Genomic DNA, 16384 nt, shown 5'->3' on the forward strand with positions numbered 1-16384 from the left:
TGGCTCCTGCCCCCTGGTTTAGCGCCTGGCACTGACGACGACAGATTCAGCAGTCGGGTTTTAGTCAGATGTCGGCTGGAGGAGCGCTATTTAAAGGCGTCTGCATCCAGTTTACTTTTAGTCGGCCAATAATGGTGCCTTCTTAGTTTCACGTAGGCAGACAGGCGTCGTGAGCGATTTGCATTTCAAGGAGTGCTCTGGCTCTTAAAGATTCCTGACTTTCATTGAGGGCAGATTTGAAAGTCCAACATTTATATTGTTTCATGGGGGCTGTGCTGGCACTGGACCTCACCCTCCACTGTCACCGTCCGAGGCAACTGGGGCACAGAGAAAGGCAGCAAAATGTGGCCTCAGGGAGGAGGCCCAACAGGGCTCTCAACAGCAGGCCTTACCCTCCCTGGGAATTCCGGCAGCAGTTCTCCTCCATCAATTTCACTGAGGAGCAGTGTGTTCGAAAGCTGTGCTTCAGCAAGGGCATGGTCACAGAGCTCTGCCATCTCCTGCAACCAGACCTGGAGCCTCAGACCAGGGTGAGGACAGTTCTCTCTGTCATGGTCACTATCGAGGTGGATCCTTCCAGTGTACAACAGGAGACATCTCCAACATCTCCCAGCTTGCCCTGCATTGCTGCATCCGCGAGGTCACAGATGCTCTGTACAGAGGGAGGAGGGACTACATCTCCTTCCCCATGAGCAGAGAGAAGCAGCACGAGCGTGCATGTGGCTTTGCCGGGATAGTGGGCTTCCCCATGGTGCAGGGGGCCACTGACTGCACCCACCCAAGCAACTGGCCCCCGAGCTACCCTTTCCCCTTGGCCTTGCTGCAGCCCGCTTGTCTCTGGTGCATCACCCAGTGCAGACTCCTTTACTAAACTAGCCTCTACTGATCACGTAATGCCAGTCTCTGAGGTGGTGCCTGTGGGTGAGAGATGCAGTGACACAGTGCTTGGGTCCTTCTCTTCATCATCATCGTGGGGGGCTCGGATAGGCTGCTAACCTGCCGGCTGATTATCTGAAAGCATAAATGGCACAAAACTCGCATTAAGGTGAGGGCAGGGGGGCAGGAATGGAGCAAGGAAGGCAGACAGACAGTATCTGGAGCTGGAAAGTGATGAAGCCTTCTGGTGCGAGGGGGAAGTGGGATGAGAAAAGGAGAGGAGACGAAGATAACGTCGTTGCCCCCAGCGGGGTCGATGTCTCCGGCACCCACCACCTGGTGCTCAATGAGCCGCAGCACTCGCTCCTCCAGGTCTGAGAGCTGCTGGAACTGAGGTTAACCCCCACCTGTCCTCTGCTGCTCCCTCCGATTGTGCGCCATCTTGGCCTGCAATATAAGGAATGTGTGTGTGTGAGTCAGAGTCCAGCTATGTATCTGGGAGATAGGCCTGCCGCCGTTGAATAGCTGTGAACGTAGGCAAGGGGTGAGATGAGCATGTGAGTTTGAGTAGGTGCAGATATTTGGTGGGCGGAGGGGTACGGTGGGGGAATGGCGGGGGGGGGGGGGGGGGGGGGGGAGGAACTGTGCTTTGTGCAGTGTGCACAGACAGAGGATCAGATGCTGGTGTGTAGAACCTGTTGAAGCATGTACTCACACTGACCACCCGACAGATCGTTGAATTTTTTACGGCACTGTGTCAGACTGCGTTCCACGACACTACTGGCCGAGATCTCCTGGGCCACTTCGCTCCACATTGCCCTGAAGACCTCAGACAATGGCCTCCTTCCGCTGACCGGGAACAGCACCAATGCCTCCAACGTGATGTCATTGAACCAGACGAGCTCTCCCCCTTGGATTTGGATTGAAAGCAGCCATTGCTATGAGGTCTCTCAGTTGCTCTCAGGGGCGACTTCAGTTCCAGCAATGATGAAAATGAGCAGCTGCACATTGACACAACCTCCCCTTTAAAGAGCTGGATTGAGCCAGTGTGAAGGATTGAAGGATGATTGCTGAATGCAAGTCACCATAAATTCAGTAGCGTTCTAGTGTTAGCGCCCCTGTAGCGCCCCACTGAGGTCATTAGCGCTCGATTTATTGCCCCCTTCCTTCCTTCCTGGGGCGCGAAAACCCAATTTAGTAAAGTGTGGTGTATGTAGCACACAAATCACGGACTCCACACAGTCTGGTGCAAATCTAACTGCTGTGACCTTCGTCCTTTATTGTTCAGCTCCAGAGTGCCTCTCCGATGTGGTGGTCAGCCTTATATAGTGCCTGTTCTAGGTACTTCCAGGTTTCCCACCACAGCGCCCTCTGTGGTGTGGCATAGTGCTTACATTACATCCCCCCCGACCAGGACGCAGGACAACGATACACACATCATTACATATCACACTTGTCCAATGGAAGGCAGGTAGGCATGGACAACGCGTTAGTGTGGTACATATTATCTGGTACATTAACTAGTTATTGACTGGTAACGGATCCTTGATTTCCTTGTTAGCCCTCATTAATTGTACTTCATCCGTTATTTTACACAAATACAGTGGCCATTCAGCATTAAAAAATTAATTCTTCTTGTAAATTCGCCATCTCACATTAACATAGCTCATTTTAGACTCGCTCTGCCTTACAGAAGTCCTTTGTGGGGACCACCTCTTGGTAAGGCCCTTTTAAGACTCCCGGGTGCATTTCCTCTTTAAGGCGCCATCTTTGATGCAGGAGGATTCCACGAGGCTTCTCCTTGGGCGCCGCCATCTTTGATGCTCTGAACACTATGCCGTCGCCATCTTCTTCTCCGCCGCTCCGGATGCCCTCCGCCGTCGCAGCCTCCGCTCCCCTCCGCTGCCACCTGACTTGCCGCCTCCCCCGCCCAACTCTCCCTCTGCATTGGCTCCTCCGATCCGCTGGCCATCCTGGATCCCTCGCACCCCGCCGGCTCACCCCCCCCCCTAGGCCCCTCTCTGCAGGGCTGCTTGCCTGTGGGGGCTGGGGCTGCAGGATCTCCGTGTGAGGTCCAGGCCTGGGACTTGCCTGTGGGGGATTGAGGCTGCAGCTCCAGCTCGGTCAGCGCTGCTCTCTGGGGACCCGGGGCACAGCAGCACCCCAGGGAGCAGCAGCCTGTGGAGTAATGAAGTCTTCCCAGCTCCCACGGACCCTCCCCATCCACCTCCGGCCGAGGAGTGTCGGCCCATCGCCTGCAACGATCCACAAAGGTAAAGCGTGCGTCTCGTCCCCGTGGGATACCTGCACCATCGCTCTGCCAAGAACAGGTATTAGTTCCCTGGTGTAGGTACGCAGCTTCGCCGTGACCGGGACCAGCTTGGGTCGTGCAGCTGGGTTAATCCACAGTTTATCAAAAGTTCTCCGACTCATCAACGACGGACCCGAGCCCGTGTCCACTTCCATACTCACTGGGACTCCGTTGATTTTTACTTCCCTTATCACTGGGGGCAAATCGTCAGTACACGTGTACAGTCCAAACACCTCATCTTCTTCTGCCTGCTCCTCGCTGGATGGTGGATCATTCCCCATCTCCTCAGCCACATGGTGAGTCTGATTTCTTTTACACATACGCTGAAGGTGGCCTTTAACGTGGCAGGTATTGCACGTGTACTCCGCAAACCTGCACCGGTGAGCCCCATGGCTTCCTCCACAGCGCCAGCATGGTGCTGCTTGATTGACCCCCCTCAGCGGACTCGGAGTTCCAGGACCCCAAGGTCCGTGCTCTCTGCCCCGGGCAGAGCCACGTTCTGCAGTTTTGTCCATGGTGGGCACTTTCCTGTGGACAGTGCCTGCCGGGTTCGAGACTGTGTGGATTATTTGCTTGGTGCTGCAAGTCGAGGTCATATATGCCCGGCTGATGGTGATGGCCTTTGTCAGGATGACTGTGGGTTCTGTGGCGAACAGCTTGTGAAGGAGGCCCTCATGGCCAATCCCCATAACGAAAACGTCCCGCAAAGCCTCGTCAAGGTGTGCCCCAAAATCACACGGCGCCGCGAGTCTCCTGAGGTCCGCAGCATATTTGGTGATATCCTGGCCCTCGGGTCTGCAGTGATGGTAAAATTTGTATCTGGCCGTGAGGATGCTCTCCCTCGGTTTCAACTGGTCATGAATGAGTTCAGTCAGCGCCTCGTATGACTTGTCCCTGGCGCTCCCAGGTGCCAGCAAATCCCTGACGAGACAGTAAACCTCATCTCCACAACTGGAGAGCAATATCGCCTTACGCTTATCTCTCATTGCGTATGTGTCCTCCGTCAGGTCGTTTGCTGTGAAGTAGTACTCGAGCCTTTCCGTAAAGGCCTCCCAATCATTGCCCACGGTAAAATCCTTTAGCGAGCCCAGAGTAGCCATGGTTGCGTGGAGTTCGTCCACTTCCTCGTTGCTAATGTGGTGTATGTAGCACACAAATCACTGACTCCACACGGTCTGGTGTAAGTCTAACTGCTGTGACCTTCGTCCTTCATTGTTCAGCTCCAGAGTGTCTCCCAGGTGTGGTGGTCAGCCTTATATAGTGCCTGTTGCAGGTACTACCAGGTTTCCCACCACAGCGCCCTCTGTGGTGTGGCATAGTACTTACATTACATTTAAGGTACTGGGACGATACACACATCAATACATAACGAGAAGAACTTCAGAATTCTTTGCGCCTGGCGCTAAAATTTCTAAATTTAAAAAATTAGCGCCCCGACTGAATTTCTCCCTCAAGACTCTCAGAAACCATCAGCTCATCAGAAAACTTTGCCTTAAATATTAGTGTATGACAAACAGTGGGAGAAAGCACCATCTGATTGATTGGTTCTTGCAGGCATCAGACCTGCGATCAACCAATCCTCGAGGCAAAACAAGCACTTAAGAGGAGAGAGCAAGACAAAAAGAAAATCTTGAAGATACCAGCATTTCAATGTATGTCTTTTAACAAAAGCTCCCTTTAGGACGGAGCTAAACAGTGCGGAATTGCAGTCGTTCCCACCTCTCAATCCCAGTCAGCAGGTGTCGGTGTTTCCTGGAGATCAGGGCACTTCCACCCCAGGCTGCCTGTTAGAGTAAAGAGAGGAGAGTGAGAAACAGGACAATGTTGAACAACTTTCACCCCCTGGACAGCAGGAACCAGAGACAGCTGGACAGGAGAGAAGCCCAGCACACAGCCTCCAGGGTGACCTTGGACAAAGTCAAGCTGTTGCACACACTCTGCTTATATAGGCGATACAAATCACCAACTAGTACCAGCCATTTCCAACCAGTACTCTGCCGAGAGAAAAAGGAGAGAGAGAGAGAGAGAGAGAGAGAGAGAGAGAGAGAGAGAGAGAGACACACTCCCTGAGCAAGTGCTCTACTCGGAACTTCCACACGGCAAGCGAGCCCCAGGTAGGCACCTCAAAGCCTCCTGGGAGTCCCTGGCCCAAGACCACCCTAAGTGGAGGAAGAACATCCGGGAGGGCGCTGAGCGCCTCTAGTCTCTTCGCCGAGAGCATGCAGAAAGCAAGCGCAGGCAGCGGAAGGAGTGTGTGGCAAACCAGTCCCACCCACCCTTTCCTTCAACCACTGTCTGTTCCACTTGTGACAGAGACTGTAATTCCCGTATTGGACTGTTCAGTCACCTGAGAACTCATTTTTGGAGTGGAAGCAAGTCTTCCTCGACTCCGAGGGACTGCCTATGACGACGACCCTGGGGATTGCAGTGGTTTATTCCAACAGCACAAATTAATAAATAGAACTTTAGTACTGTTCTGTGAAAGTGCGTCGGTTTTGAGTGTCAGCTGCAGCTCAGTGGGCAGCACTCTCGCTTCTGGGTCAGAAGGTTGTGGGTTCAAGTCCCACTCCAGGGACTTGAGCACATAAATCCAGGCTGACACGCCCAGTGCAGTGGTGGGAGTGCTGCACTGTCGGATGGGCCGTCAAACCGAGGTCCCGTCTGCTCTCTCAGGTGGATGTAAAAGATCCCATGGCACTATTTGAAGAAGAGCAGGGGAGTTATCCCCAGTGTCCTGGCCAATATTTATCGCTCAATCAACATCACAAAAATAAATAATCTGGTCATTATCACATTGCTGTTTGTGGGAGCTTGCTTGTGCGCAAATTGTCTGCCGCGTTTCCTGCATTGCAACAGTGACTACACTCCAAAAGTACTTCATTGGCTGTAAAGTGCTTTGGGACGTCCGGTGGTCATGAACAACAAGTATTTATATAGCGCCTTTAACGTTGTAAAACGTCACAGTGTGTTACAAGACAAAAATTTGACACCGAGTCACAAAAGAAGAAATTATGGCAGATGACAAAAAGCAAGGTCAAAGAGGTAGGTTTTAAGGAGCGTCTTCAAAGAGGAAAGAGAGGTAGCGAGGCAGAGGTTTAGGGAGGGAGTTCCAGAGCTTAGGGCCCAGGCAACAGAAGGCACGGTCACCGATGGTTGTTTTATGTATTTAACCCCTTGTAACCTGTATCACACCACCACCAGAGGGCCTACCTTTTGGAGTCCCAAGGGATCCCACCCACAAGGTACCAACACTCTGGAACCTTAAAGGAGCTAAGGTCACACTTGCTCATTACACACAGTACTCAGTCTGACCATTTATTATGAACGTACCAATTGGCGATGAGTTAACGAACAACCGCGCGAAAATGCAAAGAACAGTCGATATCGTGGAGAAATTCTCAGAAGGGGATGATTGGGAGGCCTTCGTGGAGAGACTTGACCAATACTTTGTGGCCAATGAGCTGGAAGGGGCTGAGAACGCTGCCAAACGAAGGGCGATCCTCCTAACTGTCTGTGGGGCAACAACCTATGGTCTCATGAAGAATCTTCTAGCTCCGGCAAAACCAGAGAAATCCTATGAAGAACTGTGTACACTGGTCCGGGAGCACCTAAATCCAAAATAAAGCATTTTGATGGCGAGATATCGGTTCTACATGTGTCAACGGTCGGAGGGCCAGGAAATGGCGAGCTATGTCGCCGAACTAAGGCGCCTCGCAGGACATTGCGAATTCGATGGATTCCTAGAACAAATGCTCAGAGACTTGTTTGTACTGGGCATTGGCCATGAGACAATCCTTCGCAAACTGCTCACCATTGAAACTCCGAGTCTGAGTAAAGCCATAACGATAGCCCAGGCATTTCTGTCCACCAGCGACAACACCAAACAGATTTCACAGAGTAAAGAGGTTTCGGCCAGTACTGTGAACAAAGTAATGTTGTTAGAGCAGGAATATACATGGCAGAACGTACACGCCGGCTGCTGCTGCCCGACCTCAGATGACCCAGAGTCCACCATCAATCATTAACGCGAGGCAGTTAACACCTTGTTGGCACTGTGGAGGTGATCAGCGGCCCCATCAATGCCGCTTCAAGCACTGTGTGTGCAACCGCTGCACAACAATGGGACACCTCCAACGGATGTGCAGGCGAGCTGCAAACCCTGCAAACCACCACGTTACAGAGGAAGATCGATCCACTGTGGATCAGGCTGAATTGGAGACTCGTACTGAGGAGGCAGAAGTGTACGGGGTACACACCTTCACCACGAAATGCCCACCAATCATGTTGAAAGTTGAACTGAACGGTATTCCAGTGTCTATGGAACTGGACACAGGGGCAAGTCAGTCCATCATGAGTAAAAAGGCCTTCGACAGGCTGCGGAGCAAAAAAAGGCACACAGACCCAAGCTCAGCCCCATTCACACCAAACTAAGGACTTACACCAAGGAACTAATCCCTGTAACTGGCAGTTCAGAAGTCAAAGTCTCCTATGATGGAGCAGTACAGGAACTCCCGCTGTGGATTGTACCAGGGGATGGCCCCACACTGTTTGGCAGAAACTGGCTGGGAAAAATCCGCTGGAACTGGGATAATATCCGAGTGCTTTCGTCCGTCGACGACACCTCATGTACCCAGGTTCTGAGCAAATTCCCTTCGTTATTCGAGCCAGTTATTGGAAGCTTCTCGGCGGTGAAAGTGCAGGTCCACTTGGTTCCTGGTACGCGACCCATCCACCACAAGGCACGGGCGGTACCGTACATGATGCGTGAAAAAGTGGAAATGGAGCTGGACAGGCTGCAACGTGAAGGTATCATCGCGCTGGTGGAATTCAACAACTGGGCCAGTCCGATTATCCCGGTACTTCAGGAGGATGGCACGGTTAGAATTTGTGGAGACTATAAAGTAACAATTAACCATTTTTCGCTACAGGACCAGTACCCGCTACCCAAGGCAGACGACCTATTTGCTGGAGGGAAGACGTTCACTAAGCTGGACCTGACCTCGGTCTACATGATGCAGGAGCTGGAGGAGTCTTCGAAAGGCCTCTCCTGCACCAACACGCACAAAGGTCTGTTCATCTACAACCGGTGCCCGTTCAGGATTCGGTCGGCCATGGCAATCTTCCAACGGAACATGGAGAGCCTGCTAAAGTTGGTTCCTTGCACAGTGGTTTTCCAGGACGACATATTGGTTACAGGTCAGGACACCATTGAGCACTTGAAGAATCTGGAGGAGGTTCTTAGTCTGTTGGATCGCGTGGGGCTCAGGTTGAAATGCTCGCAGTGTGTTTTCCTGGCACAGGACATCGAGTTCTTGGGAAGAAGAATCGCAGCAGATGGCATCAGACCCACCGACGCCAAGACGGAGGCCATCAAGAATGCGCCGAGACCACAGTACGTTAACTATTTCGGTAATTTCTTACCTGGGTTAAGCATCCTGCTAGAACCCCTACATGCGCTACTGCTCAATGGAGACGGCTGGGTATGGGGGAAATTCACAAGAGGCTGCCTTTAAGAAAGCCAGAAATCTGTTGTGTTCAAACAAACTGCTTGTTCTGTATAACCCTCATAAACGATTAGTGCCGGCTTGCGATACTTTGTCATACGGGGTCGGGTGTGCGTTACAACAGACTAATGAAATCGGGGATTTTGCAACCGGTTGCTTATGCGTCCAGGACCGAAAGGGCCTACAGCATGATTGAAAAAGAGGCTCTGGCATGCGTTTACTGGGTAAAAAAAATGCACTAGTACTTATTTGGCCTCAAGTTTGAGCTTGAAACTGACCACAAGTCACTCATATCGCTGTTCTGAGAGCAAAGGGATTAATACCAATGCCTCTGCCCGCATCCAAAGATGGGCACTCACGCTGTCGGCATACAACTATGTAATCTGCCACAGACCGGGCACAGAGAACTGCGCAGATGCTCTCAGTCGGCTGCCATTGCCCACCACAGGGGTGGAAATGCCACAGCCAGTGGGACTTGCTCATGAGCATGGAGGCATCGAGAATGAAAAGTCCCCCATTACGGCCCATCAGATCAGGACCTGGACCAGCCAGGATCCTTTATTGTCCTTGGTAAAAAAAACTGTGTCCTCCACGGGAGCTGGTCCAGTATCCCAGCAGAGATGCAGGAGGCGATTAAGCCGCTCCACAGACGCAAAGACGAGTTGTCCCTGCAGGCGGACTGTCTATTAGGGGGCAATCACGTGGTCTTGCCCAAGAAAGGCAGAGACACATTCATTTGCGAACTGCACAGCACCCACCCATCGTGATGATGAAAACCAGAGCCAGATCCCACATGTGGTGGCCTGGCATTGATTCAGATTTAGAGTTGTGTGCGCGACAGTGCAACACTTGCTCTCAGCTAAGCAATGCACCCAGAGAGGCACTGCTAAGTTTATGGTCGTGGCCCTCCAAACCGTGGTCGAGGATCCACGTAGACTATGCGGGCAGACTTCTAGGCAAAATGTTCTTGGTTGTCGTGGACGCTTACTCAAAATGGATTGAATGTGCAATAATGTTTGTAAGGACGTCCACGGCCACCATTGAAAGCCCACGAGCCATGTTTGCCACGCACGGCCTGCCTGTTGTCCTGGTCAGCGATAATGGCCGTGCTTCACCAGTGCTGAATTCAAGGAATTCATGACCCGCAATGGGATCAAACATGTCACATCTGCCCCGTTCAACCCCTCATCCAACGGCCAGGCAGAACGGGCAGTTCAGACCATCAAGCAAAGCTTGAAACGTGTGTCGGAAGGCTCCCTGCAGACCCGGCTGTCCAGAGTGCTGCTCAGCTACCGCACCAGACTCCATTCACTCACAGGGGTTCCCCCAGCTGAGCTGCTCATGAAAAGGTCGCTTAAAACAAGGCTCTCTCCTGTCCACCCTGATCTCCATGATCACGTGGAGGGCAGGCGGCATCAACAAAGTGTGTACCATGACCGCGCAAATTTGTCACGTGAGATTGAGATCAATGATCCCGTGTTTGTGCTCAATTTTGGACATGGTCCCAAATGGCTCGCTGGCACGGTCATAGCCAAAGAGGGGAGTAGGGTGTTTCAGGTCAAATTGGCCAATGGACAAACACACAGAAAACATTTGGACCAAATCAAATTGCAGTTCACCAACAGCTACGAACAACCCGAAGAGGACACCACCAACTTTCACCCTCCAACACACACACACACGTGGCAACTGACATCATGGTTGACCACGAAGCCGAACTCATCATCCCCAGCAGCCCGGCAAAGCCAGCTGCCCAGCAAAGAACTGACCAACCCACCCACATCCGCATTTGTACCGAGACAATCGACAAGGGAGTGTAAAGCTCCAGATCGTCTCACCTTGTAAATAAGCGTACTGTTGACTTCACGGGGGAGTGATGTTATGTATTTAACTCTTTGTAACCTGCATTACACCACCACCAGAGGGCCCACCTGTTGGAGTCCCAAGGGATTCCAGCATTACTGCATACCGGCACTCTGGAGTCTTATTAAAAAGGAGCCAAGGTCACACTTGCTCATTGTACACAGTACTCAGTTTCATCCTTTTCTGAGTGTACCAGGTTGAGCGATTATAATCAGGGATGCTCAAGGGCAGAATTTGAGGAGCGCAGATATCTCTTGGGGTTGTAAGGCTGGAGGAGATATGAGAGAGATAGGGAGGGGCGAGGGTCATGGAGGGATTTGTAAACAAGGATCAGATTTTAAAATTGAGGCGTTGCTTAACCAGAAGCCAATGTAGGTCAGCGAGCACAGGGGTAGGTGAACAGGACTTGGTGTGAGTTAGGACACGGGCAGCAAGGTTTTGGATGACCTCTAGTTTACGTAGGGTAGAATGTGGGAGGCCAGCCAGGAGTGCGTTGGAATAGTCGAGTCTCGAGGTAACAATGGATGGATGAGGGTTTCAGCAGTGAATGAGCTGAGGCAGGGGCAGAGACTGGTGATGTTGCGTTGGTGGAAATAAACGGTCTTAGTTATGGCTGTGGCTATGTGGTCGGAAGCTGATTTCAGGATCAAATAAGACACCAAGGTGCGAACAGTCTGGTTCAGCCTCAGACAGAAGTTGGGGAGAGGGATGGAGTCAGTGGCTAGGGAACAGAGTTTGTGGCGGGGACCGAAAACAATGGTTTCGGTCTTCCCAATATTTAATTTTAGAACATTTCTGCTCTGGATGTGGGACAAGCAGTCTGACAATTTAGAGACCGTGAAGGGGTTGAGAGAAGTGATGGTGAGGTAGAGCTGGGTGTCATCAGCGTACAAATGGAAACTGATGCTGTGTTTTCGGATGATGTCGCCAAGGGGCAACATGTAGATGTGAAATAGGAGAGGACCAAGGATAGTGTGGTGTATGTAGCACACAAATCACTGACTCCACACGGTCTGGTGTAAGTCTAACTGCTGTGACCTTCGTCCTTTATTGTTCAGCTCCAGAGTGCCTCCCAGGTGTGGTGGTCAGCCTTAAACAGCCAGTGTTACAGGTACTACCAGGGTTACCACCGCAGCGCCCTCTGTGGTGGGGCATAGTACTTACAATACATTTAAGGTACTGGGACAATACACACATCATTATATAACAGATAGATCCTTGGGGGACACCAGAGGTAACGATGCGGGAGTGGGAAGAGAAGCCGTTGCAGGAGATTCTCTGACTACGATGAGACAGATAAGAATGGAACCAGGCGAGTGCAGTCCCACCCAGCTGGACGATGGTGGAGAGGTGTTGGAGGGGGATGGAGTGGTCAACCGTGTCAAAGGCTGCAGACAGGTCGAGAAGGACGAGGAGGGATAGTTTACCTGTGTCACAGTCACAAAGGATGTCATTTGTGACTTTGATGTTTCGGTCCTGTGGCAGGGGCTGAAATGGGATTGAAGGGATTCAAACATGAAATTGCGGGAAAGATGGGCACGGATTTGGGCGGCGACAACACGTTCAAGGACTTGAGAGGAAAGGGAGGTTGGAGATGGGATGGTCGTTTGCAAGGACGGAGGGGTCGAGAGTGGGTTTTTTTGAGGTGTGGCATCAAACGTTTTACTACATTGAAGGCACTGTAAAAATGCAAGTAGTTTTTACTCTAGTGCCTGTATTCTTGGATGGATTCCCAGCTCCTGTCTGCCTGCATTGGGTAGGAGATGCAGAGGAAGATGCGATATTCCAGATTGGTTGGGGCTGCAGTTCTTTGCTCATTCTCCAGTAAGGACGCCACACCTTCGGGAGAGAACTGGGCGACTCGGTCAATAGAGGTGTGCACAATGAACCAGATGTGCTGCCATATTTGGGTCCATGAACACCTCCCCAGAGAGAAGGAAATAGTCCGATATATACCCAACACAAAAACACTTCTCAAACCCGGACACACACTACCTGTCTGCACACATCATTCCGCATACATGATTTCATTGAGAATAGGAACTCAAAATCAGCCGATTGACAAAGCTATGAGCCACAGAAATGTATATTGCAACTGGCCAGCTGGTGCTCAGTCAGGCCAGTAATCACATTAAACTGATCGCAATCTTTCAATATTAAATATAGAGGGGCCCGGGTTGTTCTCCAGCTCCGGCGAGACCCGATGTTTGGCAGGGTGAAACTTCTGCCCACCTTTTGTCTATGCCCCCGAGCCTGGTCCATCTGCTGAAGTCAGGGTCAGGAATATATAGAGGGCTGGTGCCAAGCCTCAAGTGGGGTTGTGTGGGGCATGAAAAGGAGGAGAATTACTGCTGTGCCCTCACACAATGCCAGCCAAAGATTTTTTGGGGGAAAATGTTTGAAAATGAGCAAAGCTTTTAAAATTTGTGCTTTTCCCAATGCAATCAATTGTTCTTGGATTAGGCAAACCAGCCAATTAAGTTTGAATATCTGGCCACACCCCGCCTACCATGTCCCATAGCAACGCTGGATGCCAGGGATGCATGGACACTGCTTGGGCCCAACTTTGCTTGAGCGCAAAATGATCATATTCCATCATTCTGGCATCGGCTTCTCATTGGCATATGCTCGCCCATATTTGGCCAGGAGTATTCTCTGCCCATCACTTCTGGCTGAAAAACTCACACGCGGCATTTGCTGACGGGGAACATCCCCCCATCAATTCTCCTTCTCTTCCCCCCCCACCCCCGCCCCCATCAATTCCCTTTCTCTTCCCCCCCCTCCTCCCCGCCACCCGCTCATCGGTTACACTGTAACCAGCCAGGTGAATTCACCCAATAGCTGTGATGAATTATCAGATCAGTCACACAAGCTACATTAATGTTCACAGTCTGCTCAAACACAAGCAACATCACACATGTCAAAGCGATTCAGACAGCAGCTGGAATCACCAGACCCATCACCTTACTCACATCAACGTGAAGCCAGATTCCATGCTTCTGGCAGATATCCGCAATCTCAGGCAAGGGGTCAAATGCTCCAAAGACAGTTGTTCCAGATGTAGCATTCACCATGAATGGAACCGCTCCCTGAAAGCAGAACGGGGTTTAAGAACCAACACCAGGCACGCTGCACCCCTTTTAGAACACACCGCCACCAAGTGGAGGCGGCTTGCGAAGCTGGTGGGGTCCCAGCTACCATTGTGTGCCCTACTTACACTGCTGCGTGGATTCCACAGCATCAGCAACACAGACAGCTGCACACACGCAATGCTCCACACGCACAGGAGCTTACGTCGTGGTTCAGTGTCGGGAGACGGTCCCCACGGACCAGCACTGCAAACATCACACCGCGAGACTCCGCACTCAACCCAGCGGAAGCATTCACGCACAGCACGCTCCCAGAACTTGCACCGCTAGACATCAGGAAGCTGAGTTGGAAACAAGGGAATAAAACCCCTCTGAAACAGGACTTGGTAAATGCACTCTGGTGTAACAGCAGGACATTGTTACAGCCGAGGCTGCACTCCAGTCTCATTGACATCAATGGAACGCACATCGTTATTCTGAGGGAAGTGGTTAAGGCGGCATACGGAATGCTTGCCTTTATTGGCAGAGACATAGAATATAAGAACAGGAAGGTTATGCTTAAATTGTGTAATACTTTGGCTAGGCCACAGCTGGAGTACTGCGTGCAGTTCTGGTCGCCATATTATAAGAAGGACATGATTGCACCAGAGACGGTGCAGAGGAGATTTACTAGGATGCTGCCTGCAATGGAGAATCTTAGTTATGAGGACAGATTGGATAGGCTGGGTTTGTTCTCATTGGAACAGAGGAGGTTGAGAGGAGATCGCATCGAGGTGTACAAAATATTGAGGGGCCTGGACATAATGGATAGTAAGGGCCTATTTCCATTGGTGGAGGGGTCTATTATGAGGGGGCATAGTTTTAAGGTGGTTGGTGGAAGGTTCAAGAGGGGAGTTGTGGGGATCTGGAACTCACTGCCTGGAAGAGTGGTAAATGCAGAAACCCTCACCACTTTTAAGAGATGGTTGGATGGGCACTTAAATTGCCATAATCTGCAGGGTTACGGATTTAGAGCTGGTAATTGGGATTAGACTGGATGACTTTTTGTTGGACGGCGCAGATATAATGGTAAGTGCTGCAGGGAATCGAATACGGCCAGGGTGATCTCCTGGACTAGTTTCGATCGCCTGGATGGATTGGAGAGGAATTTTCCCAGATTTTTTCTCCCTAAATTGGCCTGGGTTTTTATGTTTTTTTGCCTCTCCCAGGAGATCACATGGCTCCGGTTGGCGTGGAGTGTAGAATGTTTCAGTATAAGGGGTGTCGCAGTTGTGTGAGGTGGACTGGGTGCTCTTTGCCTTTCCACCATTGTTCATTGGTTTATATGTAACCTTCAGGGCTGCTGACCGAGGGCCGTGCTGCTCTTTGTCGGCCGGCGTGGACACGATAGGCCGAAATGGCCTCCTTCTGCACTGTAAATTTCTATGTTTCTAGGACACAGCTACTGGACATCAGCAAGCAGCGACCAGTGAACTGCACACCTTCCCGGTGCTTTCCTTCCCGCCATCCCACAGTGAAACAGAGCACCATATTCCCCCAGTGAGCGCTGAGCTCAGTCAAAGTAGTCCTGGGGAATCACTACCAGTGGCTTCAACGCTCCTGGGTTGGGGGTGGGGGAAGAAAAATCGGCCAGGAATGGGCACTGGGTTTAGCTGCAATCTCCCCTACCCGTGCTCAAATAGCCTGTCAATACAAACGCTAGATTCACACAGGGAGAACGAGCAATTAGATGAGATAATGGAGGTCGAGTGGTGTCTGTGGAACCCATCCAATAGCCAGGCAAGGGTGGGGCAGAGAATCAGAAAAACCACACAAACAGCACAGCATCGCCAATTTATTAAGTTGGGATTTACCTTGGATTTTGCTGCTGAAATTTGCTCTTCCAGTTCTTTCGGAATCATCCTCCCCCTGTGCAACATTTAAAAAAAAAAATTATTTCAAGCATAGTACAGCCCGTCCCAGTGCGAGGGAAACACCCAACAAGAAAATAGACAGAAGAAAGTCATGAAATTAAAATATAAATATAGATTACAAAAACTCAGTCAACAAACTTCACTTTCCAAGTCATCATTTTTGGTCACTTGTGATAACATTTAACATTGAAAGTACCAGTGTAAACATTCCATACCATTTCCTTATATAAATGGTTGTTGGAGGGGTCAGCTGCGGCTCAGTGGGAGGTACTCTCGCCTTTGAAGGTCATAGGTTCAAGTCCCACTCGAGAGACTGGAGCACATAATCCAAGCGGAAACTCCAGCACATTGCTGAGGGAGTGCCGCACTGTCGGTACTGAGGGAGCACCGGTACTGAGGGAGCGCCGCACTGTCGGAGGGGCGATACTGAGGGAGCACCGGTACCGAGGGAGCGCCGCACTGTCGGAGGGGCGGTACTGAGGGAGCGCTGCACTGGGATTAGCAATCAGTAACTAGTGGGGTGCCGCAGGGATCAGTGCTGGGACACCAACTATTTACAATCTACATTAACAACTTGGAAGAAAGGACAGAGTGCAACGTAGCCAAGTTTGCTGATGACACAAAGATGGGAGGAAATGCAATGTGTGAGGAGGACACACAAAATCTGCAAAAGGACATAGACAGACTAAGTGAGTGGGCAAAAATTTGGCAGATGGAGTATAATGTTGGAAAGAGTGAGGTCATGCACTTTGGCAGAAAAAAAACCAAAGAGCAAGTTATTATTTAAATGGAGAAAGAATGCAAAGTGCTGCAGTACAGCGGGACCTG

General features: G+C 51.0%; 1 protein-coding gene across 3 annotated transcripts in view; it reads right to left on the reverse strand.

Moving 5' to 3' along the window:
- csad (cysteine sulfinic acid decarboxylase) overlaps positions 1-16384 on the reverse strand; it is a 138179-nt gene that overhangs the window by 40458 nt on the left and 81337 nt on the right. For all 3 annotated transcript variants that reach the window (XM_070869368.1, XM_070869369.1, XM_070869367.1), the window contains exons 8-10: positions 15497-15551; positions 13527-13643; positions 4907-4971 (exon numbers count right to left, since the gene is read on the reverse strand). In XM_070869368.1, coding sequence (XP_070725469.1) covers positions 4907-4971; positions 13527-13643; positions 15497-15551 — 237 coding nt within the window. The remainder of the gene's footprint in view (positions 1-4906; positions 4972-13526; positions 13644-15496; positions 15552-16384) is intronic.

The sequence above is a fragment of the Pristiophorus japonicus genome, chromosome X (assembly GCF_044704955.1).
Source record: "Pristiophorus japonicus isolate sPriJap1 chromosome X, sPriJap1.hap1, whole genome shotgun sequence".
Taxonomy (NCBI): domain Eukaryota; kingdom Metazoa; phylum Chordata; class Chondrichthyes; family Pristiophoridae; genus Pristiophorus; species Pristiophorus japonicus.